This window comes from Giraffa tippelskirchi, chromosome 2, assembly GCF_054371585.1.
Source record: "Giraffa tippelskirchi isolate mGirTip1 chromosome 2, T2T-mGirTip1v1.2.pri, whole genome shotgun sequence".
Classification (NCBI taxonomy): domain Eukaryota; kingdom Metazoa; phylum Chordata; class Mammalia; order Artiodactyla; family Giraffidae; genus Giraffa; species Giraffa tippelskirchi.
The window spans coordinates 187,398,741-187,418,719 of NC_137276.1; the positions used below are offsets into that span (position 1 = coordinate 187,398,741).

General features: G+C 41.1%; 2 protein-coding genes across 36 annotated transcripts in view; one reads left to right on the top strand and one right to left on the bottom strand.

Annotated features, from left to right (window-relative positions):
* Positions 1–1,633: 1,633 nt before the first annotated feature.
* TRMT10C (tRNA methyltransferase 10C, mitochondrial RNase P subunit) lies at positions 1,634–5,891 on the bottom strand. 3 transcript variants are annotated; one of them, XM_081572421.1, is made up of 2 exons: positions 5,854–5,891; positions 1,634–3,170 (listed from the first exon to the last, which is right to left on the bottom strand). In XM_081572421.1, exon 2 carries the CDS (start codon positions 3,138–3,140, stop codon positions 1,899–1,901), a length of 1,242 nt encoding a protein of 413 aa, XP_081428547.1. In that variant the 5' UTR covers positions 3,141–3,170; positions 5,854–5,891; the 3' UTR covers positions 1,634–1,898. The 3 variants fall into 3 exon arrangements, with proteins under 3 accessions (XP_081428547.1, XP_081428548.1, XP_081428546.1); XM_081572422.1 differs by having other exon boundaries at positions 5,813–5,865; XM_081572420.1 differs by having other exon boundaries at positions 5,744–5,865.
* Positions 5,892–5,946: 55 nt separating this feature from the next.
* The window catches only part of SENP7 (SUMO specific peptidase 7), a 169,214-nt gene continuing 155,181 nt past the window's right edge, over positions 5,947–19,979 (top strand). For 20 of the 33 annotated variants that reach the window (XR_014077542.1, XR_014077541.1, XR_014077546.1 and 17 more), the window contains exons 1-3: positions 5,947–6,077; positions 10,868–10,920; positions 11,797–11,860. The gene's annotated coding sequence lies outside the window, so the exon portion shown is untranslated. The remainder of the gene's footprint in view (positions 6,078–10,867; positions 10,921–11,796; positions 11,861–19,979) is intronic. The other 13 variants (XR_014077543.1, XR_014077547.1, XM_081572394.1 and 10 more) reach the window with 1 other exon arrangement.

Below are 19,979 nucleotides of genomic sequence, written 5' to 3' on the forward strand. Positions count from 1 at the left end.
GTATTAATCGCTTATTTATGCTATTTTACTTTCTGGTTGTATCTCAAGCAGTTCAAGTATTAGCACCTTGCTACTTAGTAGGATCTAAGAGTTGAAATTCATTCATAATGCACTTGTTTCAATTCTAAGTTTATACATGACTTTTTCAAGGCCTTTTCAGATGCCATGAATTTAGGTTAGGTGTCTCGTGTTTTTCCATTGCATTTCATTCTTGCCGTATTATAGAGGGCATAATTTATAGGTTAGAAGTCAAGACAGACCTTTTGAATTGTGAGATAATACTTAAAGGCAGAATTGTGCTGTGCTTAGTTGCTTGGTCGTTTCCTACTCTTTGTGACCCCATGGACTATAGCACACCAGGCTCCTCTGTCTATGGGGATTCTCAAGGCAAGAATGCTGGAGTGGGTTGCCATGCCCTCCTCAAGATCCTCCCAACCCAGGGATTGAACCCAGATCTCCCACATTGCAGGTGAATTCTTTACCGACTGAGCCACCAGGGAAGCTCAAAAGGCAGAATTATTTTGAGTACATTTTCCTTATCTATAAAAAAGTATTAATGATAATACATAAATTTAGTTTTTAAATTCTGTATAGTAGGGCTTCCCTGGTGATTCAGCAGTAAAGAATGTGTCTTCAATGTAGGAGATGGAGATTTGGCCCCTGGGTCAGGAAGATCCCTTGCAGAAGGAGATGGCAACCCATTACAGTATTGTCTGGGAAACCCCATGGACAGAGGAGCCTGGTGGGCTACAGTCCATGGGGTCACAAGAGAGTTGGACACGAGTGAGTGACTAAACAACAAACTGCATAGTAACTATTTGGCACAGAATAAGTACTTAACATTTAGTAAAAGATTGAGTTCTGCTTTAATAAATGTACTGGATAGCATGCCTCATGCTAACATCCAATTCAGAAACTAAGTAGAAATATTTGGCCATTTCTATTCCCATGTTTTCCAACTTTTCAATGGTGCAAGTCTACAATGAATGTGGTTCCTAAAGTTCCTTTCAGTATCCCCTTCACAGAAAAAGGAAGGGCCACGAGAGCTTCCTCTCAAAGTTCACCACTAAAAAGGAATTAACACAGGCTATCTTGAGAAGTCCAAAAATCCTGGAAAAGAATTTTCTGACTGGCTTCTCTTAAAAGTCAGATGTTCATCTCAAAGTGTGAGTGTGGTGTCTTTTTTGGGATAATGAGCTGTGGCCAGGGGAGCAGGGCCTGTAAAAATATGGCAGCTTCCATTAAAACCACAGGACTGGGAAAAAGGAAGTATCTCCTTGAAAAGAAAATACTTGATCTACACTACAACAGGGAAGTGCTATAATGACACTCTTCAAATAAAATCTTTTTTTCAGAAGAGGACAAGAGATGAATTTTATCCCCACAAACCCATTTTTATTATATAGCCCAATCTCATGACATTCCAAGGGACATCTTAACAAAGCCTCAGTTAAACGATATACCTTAGTGCCTATGACATGCCCACCACTGTGCTAAATATTACTGAATTTTTTCCAAATGTTACCTTAAATAAACCACCACCTGAGGTTTCATCAATTTTTGATGAAACGGTAGCTGTTGACATGGCCAAAAGAACATTTAAGAAGGAAAATGGAGTCTGAGACTCAAAAAGTCACACAAATGGTACAATTCTTTTACTGGGTTCAAACAAACACGGACAACTCTTTTTACTTTCTAAGATTTTGTTTGTTTCTCTAGTAAACAAAATGTATTTCTAAAGTTTTAACACGTTTGATTAATTGGAGAAAGACAATACTTCAGTCAGTTTGGAAAGACAACCTTTAAAAGAAAAAGAAGTGAATTTCCTTCAGGATGAAATGGACTAATAGAACTGTATTCCTAATCCACTTTATTTTTAAGCTATCAAATGTTCTCCTTCAAGCTGCTTTTTCTGTGTCTATAGAGCCTCTTGGAAATGAATTAAAAGTTTTTGACTTCTTCATTCTGTTGAGAAACTCTTGAGAATGCTGAGAAATCTCCAGATAACCAGCATGTTTTCTCCTAGGAACAAACTTCAGAGCCTCTTCCCAGCTACCAGTATTTTTCAGACATAACAAAATACGTATCATTTGATCTAAAGTGAGATTTTTGGTACCAGTGTCCCACTGCAGATATTTATCTAATGGAAGGCATTCTGTTGCCAGCTTCAGCCGCTTTGCTTTGGCTAGGGATGTGCCTGGGTGCATATTCTTATCAACAAAAGACCCCACGATATAAATTTTGTCATGCTTGAAAGTAGTCATAACATTGGGAGAATCTGCAGTTAAATATATAATACTATCTTGTGGAAATAAATCTACATGAGACTTTTCTGTTGCTGTTAAAAGCAATTTGTTCCATTTTTCTCCATAACGTTTAACTAACTCTTTATAGTAGGCACCACCTGTTTTAAGATTGCAGAAATAAATATGGAAAGGATCAACATTTCTTCTGTTACATCCTTCACTTTCTAAAAGTTGGGAAACAGCATTCTGCAATTCTTGTGGTTTCATATAGTCATCATAAGCCATGTCAAAAACCAAAGGCTGTCCAAACTGCATGGCCTGGGCACCTTTCCAGCCCATTGCAATGTCCATGTTCCTATCCCAAAGTCGTAGAAATAGAAAGTTTTGCTGTTTATCTTCCTTAATGGTTTCTGGTAGCTGATCTTTTTTAACTTCTTTTTCTGCTTTTTTCATTTCCTTTTTTATTTGTCTGGCTTTTTTCATTTTTTCCTTAATATATAAGTATTTTAAATATTTTCTTTTTGATGACTTAGAAACACATTCCATAAGAGTTTTGAGCTCTTCTTCACTCAAGTGTTCTGGTACTTCTTTGCCAAGCAACCTCCACATCTCAATTAACTCCCTGGTGGCAGCTAGAGGATCTTCATCCTCGCTACTTGAGACTGTTGAAACATCCTCTTCTTGCACACTAGATTTCATTGTAATTTTCCACTTGTCCAACTCCAGCTCTTCAGGAGGTGGTGTACTCTCCTTATTAGGATAGGATGCAGCTGGTATTTTGGAAGACATGTATCTCTGCAGAATTGTTGAATATAAAACCCTTCTCTTCCTATGAAGGGTAAATGGCACTAAAACTCTGGCAAAAGGTCTTAAGAAGGTGATACTGACACTCATTTTGAGGAGAACAGGTATGTAAGAAAAGCCCTATAAAAAAAGAAAAATGTAATGAAAAGTTAAAGATTGTATAAATTTGAGATATCAAAATACAATTGATTTCTGAAACACAAAGTGGAATCTTAGTCCAACTTATTTGTTGCACCATTAATTTTTCTTGATTCCTGTGGCCTAAAGCCTGTGATCATTCATTAGGCAAAAAGTGGAGAAAACTCTTTTAGGTTCTTGTTTGACATGAATTTCACTCTTGTTTTAGGCAAAAGGATACCTTCAAGATCCTACTTAGATTTGTATCTGGGGACCCAGAAGATCAATGTTACTGAATAACAAAGTTATGTACTATATGGCTGAGATAGCACTATAGTCTTCTCCATTTTCTACTAAGTCTAGATACAGACCCAAACAAAAGATCCTCCATAAGCAATATGTAAAGACAAAGGGCAGAAACATTACAGCAAATGGCAACTAGTAAAAAGCATTTAGCAGCCACTGTGCCAATGCCCTCATATATTTCAAAAGAGAGATTTTTTTCTTTTAAGTTTTTTAAAAAACATTTATTTATTTGGCTGTACCAGGTCTTAGTTGCAGCATGAGGGATCTGGTTCCCTGATCAAGGATCAAACTTGGGACCCCTGCGTTGGGAGTGCCAAGTCTTAGCCACTGGAGTACCAAGGACTCCCTAGAGAGATCTTCTGATTTAAAAACAAAATAATATCTCCCTTCTCCAATTTAGACTTTACTCTGCAGCAAATAATGTTATTGCCAAACAAAATATCCAGAATTAGGGCAACTATATATATATATATATATATATGTATATATATATATATAAAGCTCTACAATTTTATCCTATAGGTCTGGAAGTCCACAAAACAATGAAGATGCTTAAAGATGTGAAACTAATGCTTGACTTGAAGCAAAAAAAAAAAAGGAATTCAATTTTTCACAAAATGCAACTAAATACTTGAAAAATTCCTTCTTCCCTTGGCTTCATTTACTGACACTGCATTTTCCTAGGTCTCTGACCTGTGCACTGATGTTCAGATTGATCCCCCACCCCCACCCCCAAACACACACAAGGTGGATATGCTTCTGAGTTCTGTCCTTAGTCCTTTTTTTCAATCTAAATATTTTCTCTATGAACTCTGATCTACCTCCTTGACTTCGATCACCATGTATGAGATGACACTTCAAATGCAACAAACTGAAATCTGTCTCCCTTTCCTTCCCAATCTGCTTTTCCTTCTGTTGTTTCAGGGAGGGACAATAACATCCATCCATTTGCTGATGCCAGAAACTGGGAGTCATTTCATTACTGTCTCCTCTCACACCTTCCATTCCTAATTTGAGTTATAATCATTTACTTTCTAAATACTTCCCGAATCCATTCACTTCTCTTCAACTTCCTTTTCTTAATTGTATCTCCTAGCTTCTAGATTTGCTCTCCCTCATCTCTAAACAATTTAGAGCTAGTGCAGATCTGATCAATACACTCATCCTCCTCAATGTGTATTTTTAAACTCACTGTTGCCAGGTCAAACTCCGAACTTAATATATGTGGCATACTTTTTTTTTTTTTCATAAAATCACCTTTTGCTTGTCTCTTCAGCTACATCTCTAGCTATTTGTCACCTCAAACTTTAGATCAACTATTCCTCTTATTGACTGCCTTCTTAGCTCAGCTGGTAAAGAATCTGCCTGCAGTGAAGGAGTTCACCTGCAATGCAGGAGACCTGGGTTCCATTCCTGGGTTGGGAAGATCCGCTAGAGAAGGAAATGGCAACCCACTCCAATATTTCTAGCCTGGGAAATCACATGGACAGAGGAACCTGGCGGGCTACAGTCCATGGGGTCTCAAGAGTCAGGCACGATTTAGGGACTAAACCACCACCATGGTAAACTATCAGGACAAGGGCTATGTTTATATTGACACTGAACCCAATACTTCGCAGTATATAGCTCACATTTATCATTCAAGTATTTTTCGATTAAATACTCCAGGTCAATGCTTCTCTTATTTAAAACACGTTCAGACAGCTTTTAAAGAAAACATTTTACTTTAGACTCTTCGAAATATTTAAGCAAGAGTTCTCAGCCTCAATATGAGAGGTATGGATTTCAGAAAAAGTCTTGAGTTTTATCTTTGTAACTGATAACTATTTTTAGGATATCATAGAAATACCCGCCCCCCCCACCCCCCCAATTTAAACGGTGAACAAGGGTATCATTTTAGGTAACACCCGTTCGTTTCATGTATTGTACTTTGTTGATGTTGTTTACTTGCTACCTCGTGTCTGATTCTCTTAGACCCCATGGACTGTAGCCCACCAGATTCCTCTGTCCATGGGATTTCCCAGGCAAGAGTAGTGCAGTGGGTTGCCAATTCTCAACCCACAGATCGAACCAGGTCTCCGGCATTGCCAAGCAGATTCTTAGCTGCGCAGTCGATAGGGAAGCCCTCCAGGTATCGTTCTACTCAGTTTATGAATCACTGGGCTTCCTTTTATCTGTGGGCCTTCCTTGCGCACAGGCTCCAGTACCTTAGGCCTCCCGCTTCCTCCCACCTCACCACACACACTGGGAAACAAGAAAGTCGCCCATACCAGCAGTGCAGAGACAATGACTCCCGCGGATGCAAACCGCAAGGAAACCCAGAGCACGCAAGATCCTACCGTGAACTTCTGCCAAGGGATGCGCGCCGTACGTGACTTACAGCTTGTCTATCACTCCACACAGTTTCCGTCGTGGACCAAAGACTCGCAGCCGGAAATCCCGCCCTTTCCTCCAGGCGCTGTCATATGACGTCACAACAGTAGGGGCGCGTCTTCTGGCCTGGAAAGTAGCTCTGTCGTGCAACACAGGCTGAAAAACATCCACTGACCTTAGCAGTACAAAGACGATTGGAACCACATTGTGAGGTTTGGGGGCTGAAGCCAGGTGAGAGTGGGTAACGGATGAGTGGAATATGAGAAAATGAAGTCAAGTTCAAACATTTTTATGAAAATTGGCAGAAGCAATATTCGGTGAACTCAGCATCCGGTGTGGTGTCCAGGAAGTTTCTGTTATTTTTACTGTTATTGGGAGAGATTTGACCAACTGATCGGATTGTTAACATGGGAATAAGGAGAGAAAGGATTCAGAAGACAGTTGGAGGGGATCGCTCTTGGATAGGAGGAAGTACCACTTACTTTGTAACAAGAAGGGAAGAAACTTAGGTAGGGATGGAAGCCAGTTTGTAGATATGGCAGTTGTAATTTGAGAGTTCCCATTTCTTTTTGTTTTTAATTTATTTTTGACTAGAAGATAGTTTCTTTACAATGTTGTGTTGGTTTCTGTCATACAACAATGTGAATCATCCATAAGTATACACAGATCACCTCCCTCTTGGACCTCCCTCCCCTCGCCCCACCCCACCCTTTTAGGTCATCACAGAACCCTGGGTTGAGCTCCCTGTGTTATACACCAGCTTCCCACTAGTTGTCTGTTTTACATAACATCACCTCCCTCTTGGGCCTCTCTCCCCATGACCGCACTTCACCCCACCCCACCCTACCCCTCTAGATCATCACAGAACCCTGGGTTGAGCTCCCTGTGTCATACACCTGCTTCCCACTAGCTGTCTGTTTTACATATGGTAGTATATATATCTCAATGCTACTCTTTCAATTTGTCCCACCCTCGACTTCACTCACTGTGTCCATAAGTCCATTCTCTACATCTTCCTTTCTATTCTCGCTAAATGTTAGTCGCTTCAGTCCTGTCCGACTCTTTGCGACCCCATGGACTGTAGGCTGCCAGGCTCTTCTGTTCATGGAATTCTCCAGGCAAGAATACTGGAGTGGGTTGCCATTTCCTTCTCCAGGGCATCTTCCCAACCCAGGGATCGAACCTGGGTTTCCCACATGGCGGCAGATGCTTTACTGTCTGAGGCACCAGGGAAGTAAGAAAGAGTTCCCATTTCTGAAGGAGGTAGTCTGCTGAGAATCTGGAGAGTGAAGAAAAGGAGAAGGTTTGATACTGTCATGAATAATTAATGTGACATACTAAGAGTGATGGATAAGTTTTTCACATTATTTCGGTATAGGGAAGTCCTTCTGGCTTATCTATGGTTCTACCTGAACTTTGTGTGAACTAAAACAGCCTGACTTATGACCTGTTGAATGCTTATACAGCACATCTGCTTTAACTAATAAGGCAAAGAATGCCCTTGGTCAAGATAAAGATAAATAGCTGCCTACCTTTGGCATCGTTTAATAGTTTGACAATGATGTTTCCTTCCCAGACACCAGGATCCTGCTATCTCATTGAATTCATACTAATCTTTCTCCTTTAAAACATTGAATGATTGCACCCCTGTCATGTTTGATGTGTGTTCTTTGTTTAATAATAAGCTTTAAAATTGTGTTGAAAACCATGCTTCATTGGAACAGATCCTTTGAGCCACTAAGAAGCTGCCTCCTAGGCTATATTCCCCATTTTGGCTCAAGTAAAACTCTTTTCTATTCCTTAGAATAGTGTAAGTATTGATTATTTGTGTCAGCAATAGAAACAGAAAGTAGAGGGGTGTTTACAGGGGCTAAGAGGATGGTGCTGAAAATGAAGTGTTTAGTGGTATAAAGTTTCAGTTTTGTAAAGTGAAAAAGTTCTAGAGATCTGTTGCACAACATTACCGAACTTAAAAATTGTTAATATGGTAAACTTATGTTTTTCCTAAAATCACAATTAAAAAAAAAAGGAAAAAAATGAAGTGTCAGCTGACTAGAGAATGACAGTCATGTTGTTGGGCACTATTTATGATGTAATTTGGGTTTCCCTGGTGGCTCAGACAGTTAGGAATCTTCCTACAATGCAGGAGACCTGGGTTTGATCCCTGGGTTGGAAAGATTCCCTGGAGAAGGGAATGGCAACCCACTCCAGTATTCTTGTCTGGAGAATTCCATGGACAGAGGAGCCTGGTGTGCTGCAGTCCATGGGGTTGAAAAGAGTCAAACATGACTGAGCTACTAACACACATACAGTCTAATTCAGTTTGTTTGTTTTTGTTCAGTCCCTAAGTCATGTCTAAATCTTTGCAACTGCATGGACTGCAGCATGCCAGGATTTCCTGTCCTTTGCCATCTCCTAGAGTTTGCTCAGACTCACGTCCATTAAGTCAGTGATGCTATCCAACCATCTCATCTTCTGTTGCTCCCTTCTCCTCCTGCCCTTAATCTTTGCCAGCATCAGGGTCTTTTCCAATGAGTCAGCTCTTTGCATCACGTGGCCAAAGTATTGGAGCTTCAGTTTCAGCGTCAGTCCTTCCAGTGAATATTCAGGATTGGTTTCCTTTAGGATTGATTCATTTGATCTCCTTGCAGTCCAGGGAGCTCTCAAGAGTCTTCTCCAGCACCACAGTTTGAAAGCTCAATTCTTTGGCACTCAGCCTTCTTGATGGTCCAACTCTCACATCCATACATGACTACAGGAAAAACCCTAGCTTTTACTATACAGACCTTTGTTGGCAGAATGATGTCTCTGCTTTTTAATACACTGTCTAGGTTTGTCACAGCTTTTCTTCCAAGGAGCAAGTTTTTAATTTCATGGCTGCAGTCACTGTCCATTGTGATTTTGAAGCCCAAGAGAAGAAAATCTGTTACTTTTTCCATTTTTTCTCCTTCTATTTGCTATGAAGTGATGAGACTACAGGCCCTGGTCTTTTTTTGAATGTTGAATTTTAAGCCAGCTTTTTCACTCTCCTCTTTCACCCTTATCAAGAGGCTCTTTAGTTTCTCCTTGATTTCTGTCATTAGAGTGGTATCATCTGCATATCTGAGATTGTTGATATTTTTCCCAGCAATCTTGATTCCAGCTTGTGATTCATCCAGCCTGGCATCTTGCATGATGTACCTTGCATTTACATTAAATAAACAGTGTGACAATATATAGCTTTGTCATATTCCTTTCCCAATTTTGAACCAGTTCATTGTCCCATGTCCGGATATAACTGTTGCTTTTTGACCGCATATAGGTTTCTCAGGATGCAGGTAAGGTGGTCTGGTATTCCCACGTCTTTAAGAATTTTCCACAGTTTGTTGTGATCCACACAGTCCAAAGATTTAGCGTAATCAATGAAGCAGATGTTTTCCTGAAATTCCCTTGCTTTCTCTATGATCCAGGGAATGTTGCCAATTTGATCTCTGCTTCCTCTCCCTTTTCTAAACTCAGCTTGTACATCTGAAAGTTCTTGGTTCACTGCTGAAGCCTAGCTTAAAGGATTTTGAGTATTACTTTGTAGTGATATCACTCTATCTTGTTATGTGATCTCCCCCGCCCCCCTCCATTTTGCCCACAAAGGAGATGAGAAACAGGTTAGTAGATGGAATTGAGAAGGAGATGAGAAACAGGTTACTAGATGGAATTGAGTAAGCAAACTGAACAATAGGGCACTGAAAAGAGCCAGGTATCATCTACTTTTGTGAATGTTTTGGTGGAGCAATACGTATTTGGTAAAGCCAAGATTCAGGCCATGACCACAAGAGTCAGTGGCAGAATTACAGTGGGATGGGTCATGAGAGATGATCTAGAAATCCAAGTCAAGGCATAAGTATGGTACTGTTTTTGATTCAAAACTTAATTTTGTACTCTGTATTTAGTAGCATTTGAAGTTTTTCTTTTGGTGTGGGCCTGTCTTACAGTTTACTAAAATTAGGGAGGTCTCTGCTTTCTGGGCCAGATATTATTTTGATTTTTAAAAATGAGATAAAAGTTTTAGGATACTTGAGAGTCAGAGGCCTAACAAAAGGATTTTCCTGTCCTTTCTGCCTTGCAAAGTTCATTGCTATGCAATACCTTGACCACTCCTCTCTCAGCCCGAGGGTAGGTAGTATCTTCTGTTATCTAATTGTTCTAGGATTTGGGAACTGGGATATATTATTTAGGAAATACTGCTAAAAACAGGATTTTCCCCAAGCCACAAATCCTCTCCACAAAGGTAGTAGAGAAAGAAAACACTTCGTTTTGAATAAGTACTAAACCAGGTTGTGGTGGGCATCATAGACAATCGATGAAGAGATTGTGAAGACAGAAAGGAATCTCACCCCCTTAACTAGCCAAGTAGATACCCCCCATTGCATACATATTTTCAAAATAAATAATAAACAGTCCTCAAGAGAACCAAATACCCTATTTTGTCATGTGAAGTTCATCCTAACTTTCCCATGATAATTGAGGAGGTTACTTTTATTTGTTAATTAGCTTTATCCAGTGAGAAAAACAAACTTTTAATCTTTTTGACAGGACATGGTTTTGCCAGTTGGAGCAAGGCATCCATCAAAGTTAGGCTCTTGCCCTGGCACGAGAACTGTGAGATAGGGGAACTACCTTCCTTGATCTTTGTGTTTCAAAAAGATGGCTTTCAGGTTCTAGAAGAAACATTCCTGAGTTGTGAGATTGGCAAGAAGCTTGTTTAGCCATTATGAGTATTTACATATATTTGAAAAGGAGAAAGAAATTCTGAAAGTGGGAGGGGAAGAAATCCCTTTGTTTTTAACAAAGAGGATTACATCTCTTATTTTTAATTTCTACTTGCCCTTAAATTTTGTGGTAGACAACTGGAGGTAATGGTCTTGAAAGGTAAGTGAGACACACCACTTCCTTTCCTATGGGGAGAGAGACAAATGTGTCAGTTGGATCATTGGGACCATAAAACATGGGTTCAGCCAATAAACCTCTTTTGTTGCTTTCCTCAGGGGAGGAACTTTGGTCCAGATGATCATCCATGATAACTTTCACCTCACATGAGGTAGGTTTAACTTTATTACCTCTTTGGTAACTCCTGATCCTTCTAACAGTCATTCCCAAAGTGTGATCCTCAGACTGACAGCATCAGCATCACCTGAGAACTTGTTAAAAGGCAAATTTTGTGTCCCCACCTAGCAATCCTACTGAATCAGAAATTCTGGCAGTGACACCTGGCAGTCGTTGTTTTGAGACTTCCAGGTTATTCTGATGTACTTTGAAGACAGGGAACCACTGCCTTTGAAGAAACCTTGACAAGGAAGTAAGAGAAATTCTTGCTGTCTTCTTTAACAGAGACTTCCCATAGCAAATTTGCTAACAACATGTTCTCTTTTTTTGTTAAAAATATGTTTAGTATTAGGTAAGCCCCTGGTGGCTCAGATGGTAAAGAGTCTGCCTGCAGTGCAGGAGACCTGGGTTCAATCCATGAGTGGGGAAGATCCCCTGGAGAAGGAAATGGCAACCCACTCCAGTATTCTTGCCTGGAGAATCCCATGGACAGAGGAACCTAGCAGGCTACAGCCCATGTTTAGTATTGGGAGGTAACACACAAATCTTATATTTTCCTTACAAAGATCATAACCTGTTACTTGTAACTGTTGGTATCTCCCACAAAAAGGAAAAAAAAATGATCACATGCTGATGTCCGAAAGCCTTAGGATTTTCCTGAAGGCCTCCCGTATCAGTCTTTCCTCTATCAGGGCACGTCTCTGAACTGCAGCTTATAGCCAGAAATCTGGAGATGTCCTTTTTTTGACTTCAGGCTGCTAAAATAGACCTATATCAGGAGTCAGTAAGGGATTATTTAGGGTGCCCCTAGGAGGGAAAATGAAAATAAGCTTTCTTTTCAGTTTGTGGCAAAAATTTTGATGTTTTGCAGAGAAAAAGGAAAGCAGTAGCTAAGTACACAGCTGTTTCAAGATAAACATGTTCCCAGAGCCAAGGTAATTTTATAAGCAACAACTGTGTTGAGCTGCTGTACCATTAATTTCAGTTGGCATTATTTCTGATGTGGTAGTCTAAAATATGTCTTTAAATTCTTTGGCACTCTCTCAAGAGGTGGAATCTAATTCCTCTTCCTTGGGACTTAGTGACCCGTGTCTAACAAATAGGAAAAGAGTAGACCAGTATACCTCTTCAGAGCATAGGTCATAAAAGGTAGTACTGTTTCCTGCTTGCCCATTCACCTGGATGATTCATCCCAGGGGAAGTTAGCTGATGTGTTGTGAGGACACTCAAGTGACAAAGACTCTCCTTGGCCACACTTTAGTTAAGCTCCTCTGAGTCCTCTCCTGGGACTAGTCCTTGACCTTGACCTGTGAGAGTGCATAGATCACTGTTAGTAAGATTCCTGCTAAGTCATCCCCAACCTTGATATCTAATCAAGTTTATCATGCACCACTCTTTATGTCTAAGCACTTGGCCAGCCTTTAACAAGACTCTCTCTACTCCTGAGATTTCCTCTTAGTTTTGCATCCACACTGATACTGTTCAGTTCAGTTCAGTCACTCATTGTGTTCCACTCTTTGCAACCCCGTGGACTGCAGCATGCCAGGCTTCCCTGTCCATCACCAACTCCTGGAGCTTACTCAAACTCATGTCCATCGTATCGGTGATGCCATCCAACCATCTCATCCTCTGTCGTCCCCTCTTCTTCCCACCTTCAGTCCTTCTCACCATCAGGGTTTTTTCAAATTAGTCATTCTTCGCCTCAGGTGGCCAAAGTATTGCAGTTGCAACTTCAGCATCTGTCCTTCCAATGAATATTCGGGACTGATTTACTTCAGGATGGACTGGTTGGATCTCCTTGCTGTCCAAGGGACTCTCAAGATTCTTCTCCAACACCACAGTTCAAAAGCATCAATTCTTCAGCGCTCAGCTTTCTTTATAGTCCAACTCTCATATGCATACATGAGTACTGGAAAAACCATAGCTTTGACTAGACGGGCCTTTGTTGGCAAAATAATGTCTCTGCTTTTTAATATGCTGTCCAGGTTGGTCAAAACTTTCCTTCCAAGGAGCAAGCATCTTTTAATTTCATGGCTGCAGTCACCATCTGCAGTGATTTTTTTTTTTTAATTTATTTTAGTTGGAGGCTAATTACTTTACAATATTGTAGTGGTTTTTGCCATATATTGACATGAGTCAGCCATGCGTTTACATGTGTTCCTCATCCTGAACCCCCCTCCCACCTCCCTCCCCATCCCATCCCTCTGGGTCATCCCAGTGCACCAGCCCTGAGCACCCTGTCTCATGCATCGAACCTGGACTGGTGATCTGTTTCACATATAATATACATGTTTCAATGCTATTCTCTCAGATCATTCCACCCTCGCCTTCTCCCACAGAGTACAAAAGACTGTTCTATACATTGGTGTCTCTTTTTCTGTCTCACATATAGGATTATCATTACCATCTTTCTAAATTCCATATATATGCATTAGTATACTGTATTGGTGTTTTTCTTTCTGGCTTACTACACTCTGTATAATAGGCTCCAGTTTCATCCACCTCATTAGAACTGATTCAAATTGCAGTGATTCTGGAACCCCCAAAAATAGTCTGTCACTGTTTCCATTGTTTCCCCATCTATTTGCCATGAAGTGATGGTACTGGATGCCATGATCTTTGTTTTCTGAATGTTGAGTTTTAAGCCAGCTTTTTCACTCTCCTCTTTCACTTTCATCAAGAGGCTCTTTAGTTCTTCTTCCCTTTCTGCCATAAGTGTGGTGGCAGCTGCATATCTGAGGTTATTGACATTTCTCCCAGCAATCTTGATTCCAGCTTGTGCTTCATCCAGTCTGGCATTTCTCATGATGTACTCTGCACATAAGTTGAATAAGCAGGGTGACAATATACAGCCTTGACGTACTCCTTTCCTGATTTGGAACCAGTCTGTTGTTCCATGTCCAGTTCTAACTATTACTTCCTGACCTGCATAAAGATTTCTCAGGAGACAGGTCAGGTGGTCTGGTATTCCCATCTCTTTAAGAATTTTCCACTGTTTGTTGTGATCCACACAGTCAAAGGCTTTAGCATAGTCAATAAAGCAGACATAGATGTTTTTCTGGAGCTCTCTTGCTTATTTGATGATCCAACGGGTGTTGGCAATTTGATCTCTAGTTCTGCCTTTTCTAAATCCAGCTTGAACATCTGGAAGTTTATGGTTCGCATACTGTTAAAGCCTGGCTAGGAGAATTTTGAGTATTACTTTACTAGCATGTGAGATGAGTGCAATTGTGCAGTAGTTTGAGCATTCTTTGGCATTGCCTTTCTTTGGGATTGGAATGAAAACTGAGCTTTTCCAGTCCTGTGGCCACTGCTGAGTTAACCAAATTTGCTGGCATATCGAGTGCAGCACTTTCACAGCATCATCTTTTAGGATTTGAAATAGCTCATCTGGAATTCCACCACCTCCACTAGCTTTGTTCATAGTGATGGTTCCTAAGGCTCCTTGACTTCACATTCCAGGATGTCTGGCTTTAGGTGAGTGATCACACCATGATGATTATCTGGGTCATGAAGATCTTTTTTGCATAGTTGTTTGTGTATTCTTGCCACCTCTTCTTAATATCTTCCGCTTCAGTTAGGTCCATACCATTTCTGTCCTTTACTGAGCCCATCTTTGCATGAAATGTTCCCTTGATATCTCTAATTTTCTTGGAGAGATCTCTAGTCTTTCCTATTCTGTTGTTTTCCTCTATTTCTTTGCACTGATCACTGAGGAAGTCTTTCTTATCTCTCCTTGCTATTCTTTGGAGCTCTGTATTCAAATGGATATATCTTTCCTTGTCTCCTTTGCTTTTTGCTTCCCTTCTTTTCACAGCTATTTGTAAGGCCTCCTCACACAACCATTTTGCCTTTTTGCATTTCTTTTTCTTGGGGATGGTCTTGATCCCTGTCTCCTGTACAATGTCATGAACCTCCATCCATAGTTCATCAGGCACTCTATCAGATCTAGTCCCTTAAATCTATTTCTCACCTCCACTGTATAATCATAAGCGATTTGATTTAGATCGTACCTGAATGGTCTAGTGATTTTCTCTCCTGCTGCTGCTGCTGCTGCTGCTAAGTGGCTTCAGTCATGTCCGACTCTGTGCAACCCCATGGACTGTAGCCTACCAGGCTCCTCTGTCCATGGTATTTTCCAGGCAAGAGTACTGGAGTGGGTTGCTATTTCCTTCTCCAAGTGGTTTTCCCTACTTTTTTCAATTTCAGTCTGAATTTGGCAATAAGGAGTTCATGATCTGAGCCACAGTCAGCTCCCAGTCTTGTTTCTGCTTACTGTATAGAGCTTCTCCATCTTTGGCTGCAAAGAATATAATCAGTCTGATTTCATTGTTGACCATCTGGTGATGTCCATGTGTAGAGTCTTCTCTTGTGTTGTTAGAAGAGGGTGTTTGCTATGACCAGTGCGTTCTCTTGGCAAAACTGTATTAGCCTTTGCCCTGCTTCATTCTGTACTCCAACGCCAAATTTGCCTGTTATTTTAGGTATTTCTTGACTTCCCATTTTTGCATTCCAGTCCCCTATAATGAAAAGGACATCTTTTTTGGGTGTTAGTTCTAGAAGGTCTTGTAGGTCTTCATAGAACCATTCAACATTCAGTTCAACCATTCAGCATTACTGGTTGGGGCATAGACTTGGATTACTGTGATGCTGAATGGTTTGCCTTGGAAATGAACAGAGATCATTCTATCATTTTTGAGATTGCATCCACATACTGCATTTCAGACTCTTGTTGAGTATGATCGCTACTCCATTTCTTCTAAGGGATTCTTCCCCACGGTAGTAGATATAATGGTCATCTGAGTTAAATTCACCCATTCCAGTCCATTTTAGTTGGCTGATTCCTAAAATTTCAACGTTCACTCTTGCCATCTCCTGTTTGAGCACTTCCAATTTTGCCTTGGCTCATGGACCTAACATTACAGTTTCCTATGCAGTATTTACTTCCATCACCAGTCACATCTACAACTGGGTGTTGTTTTTGCTTTGCCTCTGTCTCTTCATTCTTTCTGGAGTTATTTCTCCACCTATCTCCAGTAGCATATTGGTCATCTACTCACCTGTGGAGTTCATCTTTCAGTGTTCTGTCTTTTTGCCTTTTCATACTGTTCATGGGGTTCTCAAGGCAAGAATATTGAAGTGGTTTGCCAGACCCATCTGTCCTGGGTGGCCCTACTTGGCATGGCTCATAGTTTCATTGAGTTAGACAAGGCTGTGGTCTATGTGATCAGATTGGTTAGTTTTCTGTGATTGTGGTTTTCAGTCTGTCTGCCCTCTGATGGAGAAGGATAAGAGGCTTATGGAAGCTTCCTGGTGGGATAGATTGACAGAGGGGGAAAATGGGTCTTGTTCTGATGGGCGGGGCCATGCTCAGTAAATCTTTAATCCAATTTTCTGTTGATGAGTGGTGCCCTGTTCCCTCCCTGTTAATGTACTTTCACAAAGAGTGGGTGAACTGAACTGAACTGAACAGGAGGGAAAGGGGTAGGGCACAACTTTTGAAAGAATGACATGACCCAAGGTCACAACTTAAACCAGTTAGAATCAAATGGGACCAAGATGGCCGACAAGACTAGACCTTGATCCTCAATCAGCAAGCAAAATGACACACCCAGAGGTGCCATGACAGTTGCAGGGCAAAAGACCAAGGAGTGGGAGGTAGCCCAAATCCTGGAAACCTCCACCCCTTCCCAAAAATAGTTGAATAATCCTCCCACTCATTAGCATATGAAATCAGGTAGCCTATAAAAGCTAACTGTGTTGCATTTTGCAGTGCACTTGCCCTCTGTGATGGCCTGCAGTCCTGTTTGTGGAGTGTGTTTCTCTCTGAATCTGAATAAATTCATTTCTTACCTATCACTTTGTCTCTCAATGAAGTCTTTCTGCAATGAGACATCAAGAACGTGAGCTTTATTAGGCCCTGAAACCAGGTACCATGGGTTTTGGCCTGGTTCATGTTCCAGCCATTTGGGTTCAAGTCTCAAACTGGGTTTTGGCTGTAGTTGAGTACCAGACATGTGGGTTTAAGTCCCATTCTGAGGTAAACAGTTTCAATACCCCTACTCTACTTCCTGACTATAAATTCCTAGCTGTCTTTGTTGTGGTTAGACTTGAGCCTGATCTTTCTTCTCTATTGGCAGTAACCCTAATTGCAATAGTCTTGAATAAAGTCTTCTTTACTATTTTAACAAGTGTTAGGTTAATTTTTTAATAGAAGCAGCCTGTGTAAGAAGTCCATACAGTGAGTTACTAAGGCTCAACTTGAGATCACCACAGCTTGTCTTTTCTTTTTTTCCCATGGTCACAAAATCCTAAGATTTTAAGTCTAAATTTTCAGTTCGGTTCAGTTCAGTCGCTCAGTCGTGTCCGTCTCTTTGCGACCCCATGAACCATAGCATGCCAGGCCTCCCTGTCCATCAGCAACTCCCGGAGTTTACCCAAACTCATGTCCATTGAGTTGGTGATGCCATCTAACCATCTCATCCTCTGTCGTCCCCTTCTCTTGCCTTCAATTTTTCCCAACATCAGGGTCTTTTCCAATGAGTCAGCTTTTCGCATCAGGTGGCCAAAGTATTGGAGTTTCAGCTTCAACACCAGTCCTTCCAGTGAACACCCAGGACTGATTTCCTTTAGGATTGACTGGTTGGATCTCCTTGCAGTCCAAGGGACTCTGAAGAGTCTTCTCCAACACCACAGTTCAAAAGCATCAATTCTTCTGTGCTCAGCTTTCTCTATAGTCCAACTCACATCCATACAAGCCTAAACTTTACAGAATAAATACACTGGACCCTATCTCCATCAATCCTAACTTTTAGTTGCTATTTTAAATGTTTTAAATGTTGCCCTAACCACTAAAACATTAGTGGTCTTACAACGTCTGGATTATGGAAATACATATTTCTGAATTAAATGCTTCAGATCATCGATGTGTGCTCTTCTGAGGGATCCTGAACCAGAATCACTCAATTAAGCTGCTCCTGAACAGAAGCTGTGAGATAATAAATGTTGTTTAAAGTCACTAAGTTTTCGGGGTAATATAATATGTAGCAACAGAGTATCATAGACTGAGAGCCTTAAACAGCAAGTATTCCTCACAGTTCTAGATCTGGGAAGTCCATGATCATGGTATCAGCAACTTCAGTGTCCAGTGAAGACGTGCTTCATAGATGGCTGTCTGCTCACTGTGTCTCACATTGTTGTTGTTGTTCAGTCGCTAAGTTGTCTCCAACTCTTTGTAACCCCATGGACTGTAGCATGCCAGGCTACCCTGTCCTTCATTATCTCCTGGAGTTTGCTTAAATTCATGTCCATTGAGTTGGTGATGCCAGCCAACCATTTCATTCTCTGTTGCCCCCTTCTCCTCCTGCCTTCAATCTTTCCCAGCCAGCATCAGTGTTTTTTCTAGTGAGTCAGCTCTTCACATCAGGTAGCCAAAGTATTAGAGCTTCAGATCAATCTTTCCAATGAATAGTCAGGATTGATGTCATTTAGGACTGACTGGTTTGATCTCCTTGCTATCCAAGGGACTCTGAAGAGTCTTCTCCAGCACCACAGTTCAAGTGAAGTCACTCAGTCGTGTCTTACTCTTTGCGACCCCATGGACTGGAGCCTACCAGGCTCCTCCGTCCATGGGATTTTCCAGGCAAGAATAGTGGAGTGGGTTGCCATTTCCTTCTCCAGGAGATCTTCCCCACCCACGGATTGAACCCATGTCTCCCTCATTATAGGCAGACACTTTACCATCTGAGCCACCAGGGAAGGAACCACAGTTCAAAAGGATCAATATTTCAGTGCTCAGCCTTCTTTATAGGCCAACTCTCACATCCATACATGACTACTGGAAAAACCATAGCTTTGACTATATGGACCTTTGTTGGCAAAATGATGTCTCTGCTTTTTAATATGCTGTTTAGGTTTGTCATAGCTTTTCTTCCAAGGAGCAAGCGGTTTTTAATTTCATGGCTGCAGTCATTTGCAGTAAATTTTGGAGCCCAAGGAAAGAAAACTGTTTTTTCATTTTTCACTGTTTCTCTTTTTTTCCTATCTGTTTTCCATGAAATGATGGTACCAGATGCCATGATTTTAGTTTCTTGAATGTTGAGTTTTAAGTCAGCTTTTTCACTCTCTTCTTTCACCCTTATCAAGACGCTCTTTAGTTACTCTTCCGCTGTCTGCCATTAGCATGGTATCATCTGCATATTTGAGGTTGTTGATGTTGTCTCACATTGTAGAAGGGAGCTTTCTGAGGTTTCTTCCATAATAGCATTAATCCTGGTAATGAGGGCTCTACCCTCATGGTGTAATCACCTCCCAAATATCCCACCTCCTAATACCATCACATTGGAGATTAAAATTTCACCATGAATTTTGGTGGGGGACACAAACATTCAGTACATAACAGAAATTATAGTGTGTATACTAGGTTTAAAAACAAACAGCACTAAGAGGAACTTCCCTGGTTGTTCAGTGGTTAGGAGTCTGCTTCTGAAACAGGAGGGAAGGGGGCAGGGCACAACCTTTGAAAGAAGGATATAGCCCGAGGGCACAACATAAACTGATTAAAGCAAATGGGTCCAAAATGGCAGACAAGTCAACTTGACTAGACCTTGATCTTCTGTATAGGCTCACTGTAACACATCAGCAGGCTAAATGACACACTCAGAGGTGCCATGACAGTTCCAAGGTTGACCATCAAAGACCAAAAGTGGGTGGTGGCCTAACCCCTGGAAATCCCCACCCTTTCCCCAAAATAGTTGGAATAATCCTCCCACTCATTAGCCTGTGAAATTACCCAGCCCATAAAAGCTAACCACACATTTCAAGGCCACTACACTGGCCCTTTGTGTTGACCCACACTGTGTGTAGAGTGTGTTTCTCTCTGAATAAATCCACTTCTTACCTATCATTTTGTCTCTTACTGAATTCTTTCTGTGATGAGAACATCAAGAACCTGAGCTTCATTAGGTCCTAAACCAGGTCTGTGACCTCAGTGGGAAAACTGAGTTTTCGCTGAGTGAGTCCCAAACTGGGTTTTGGCTGGGTTCAAGTCTCAGC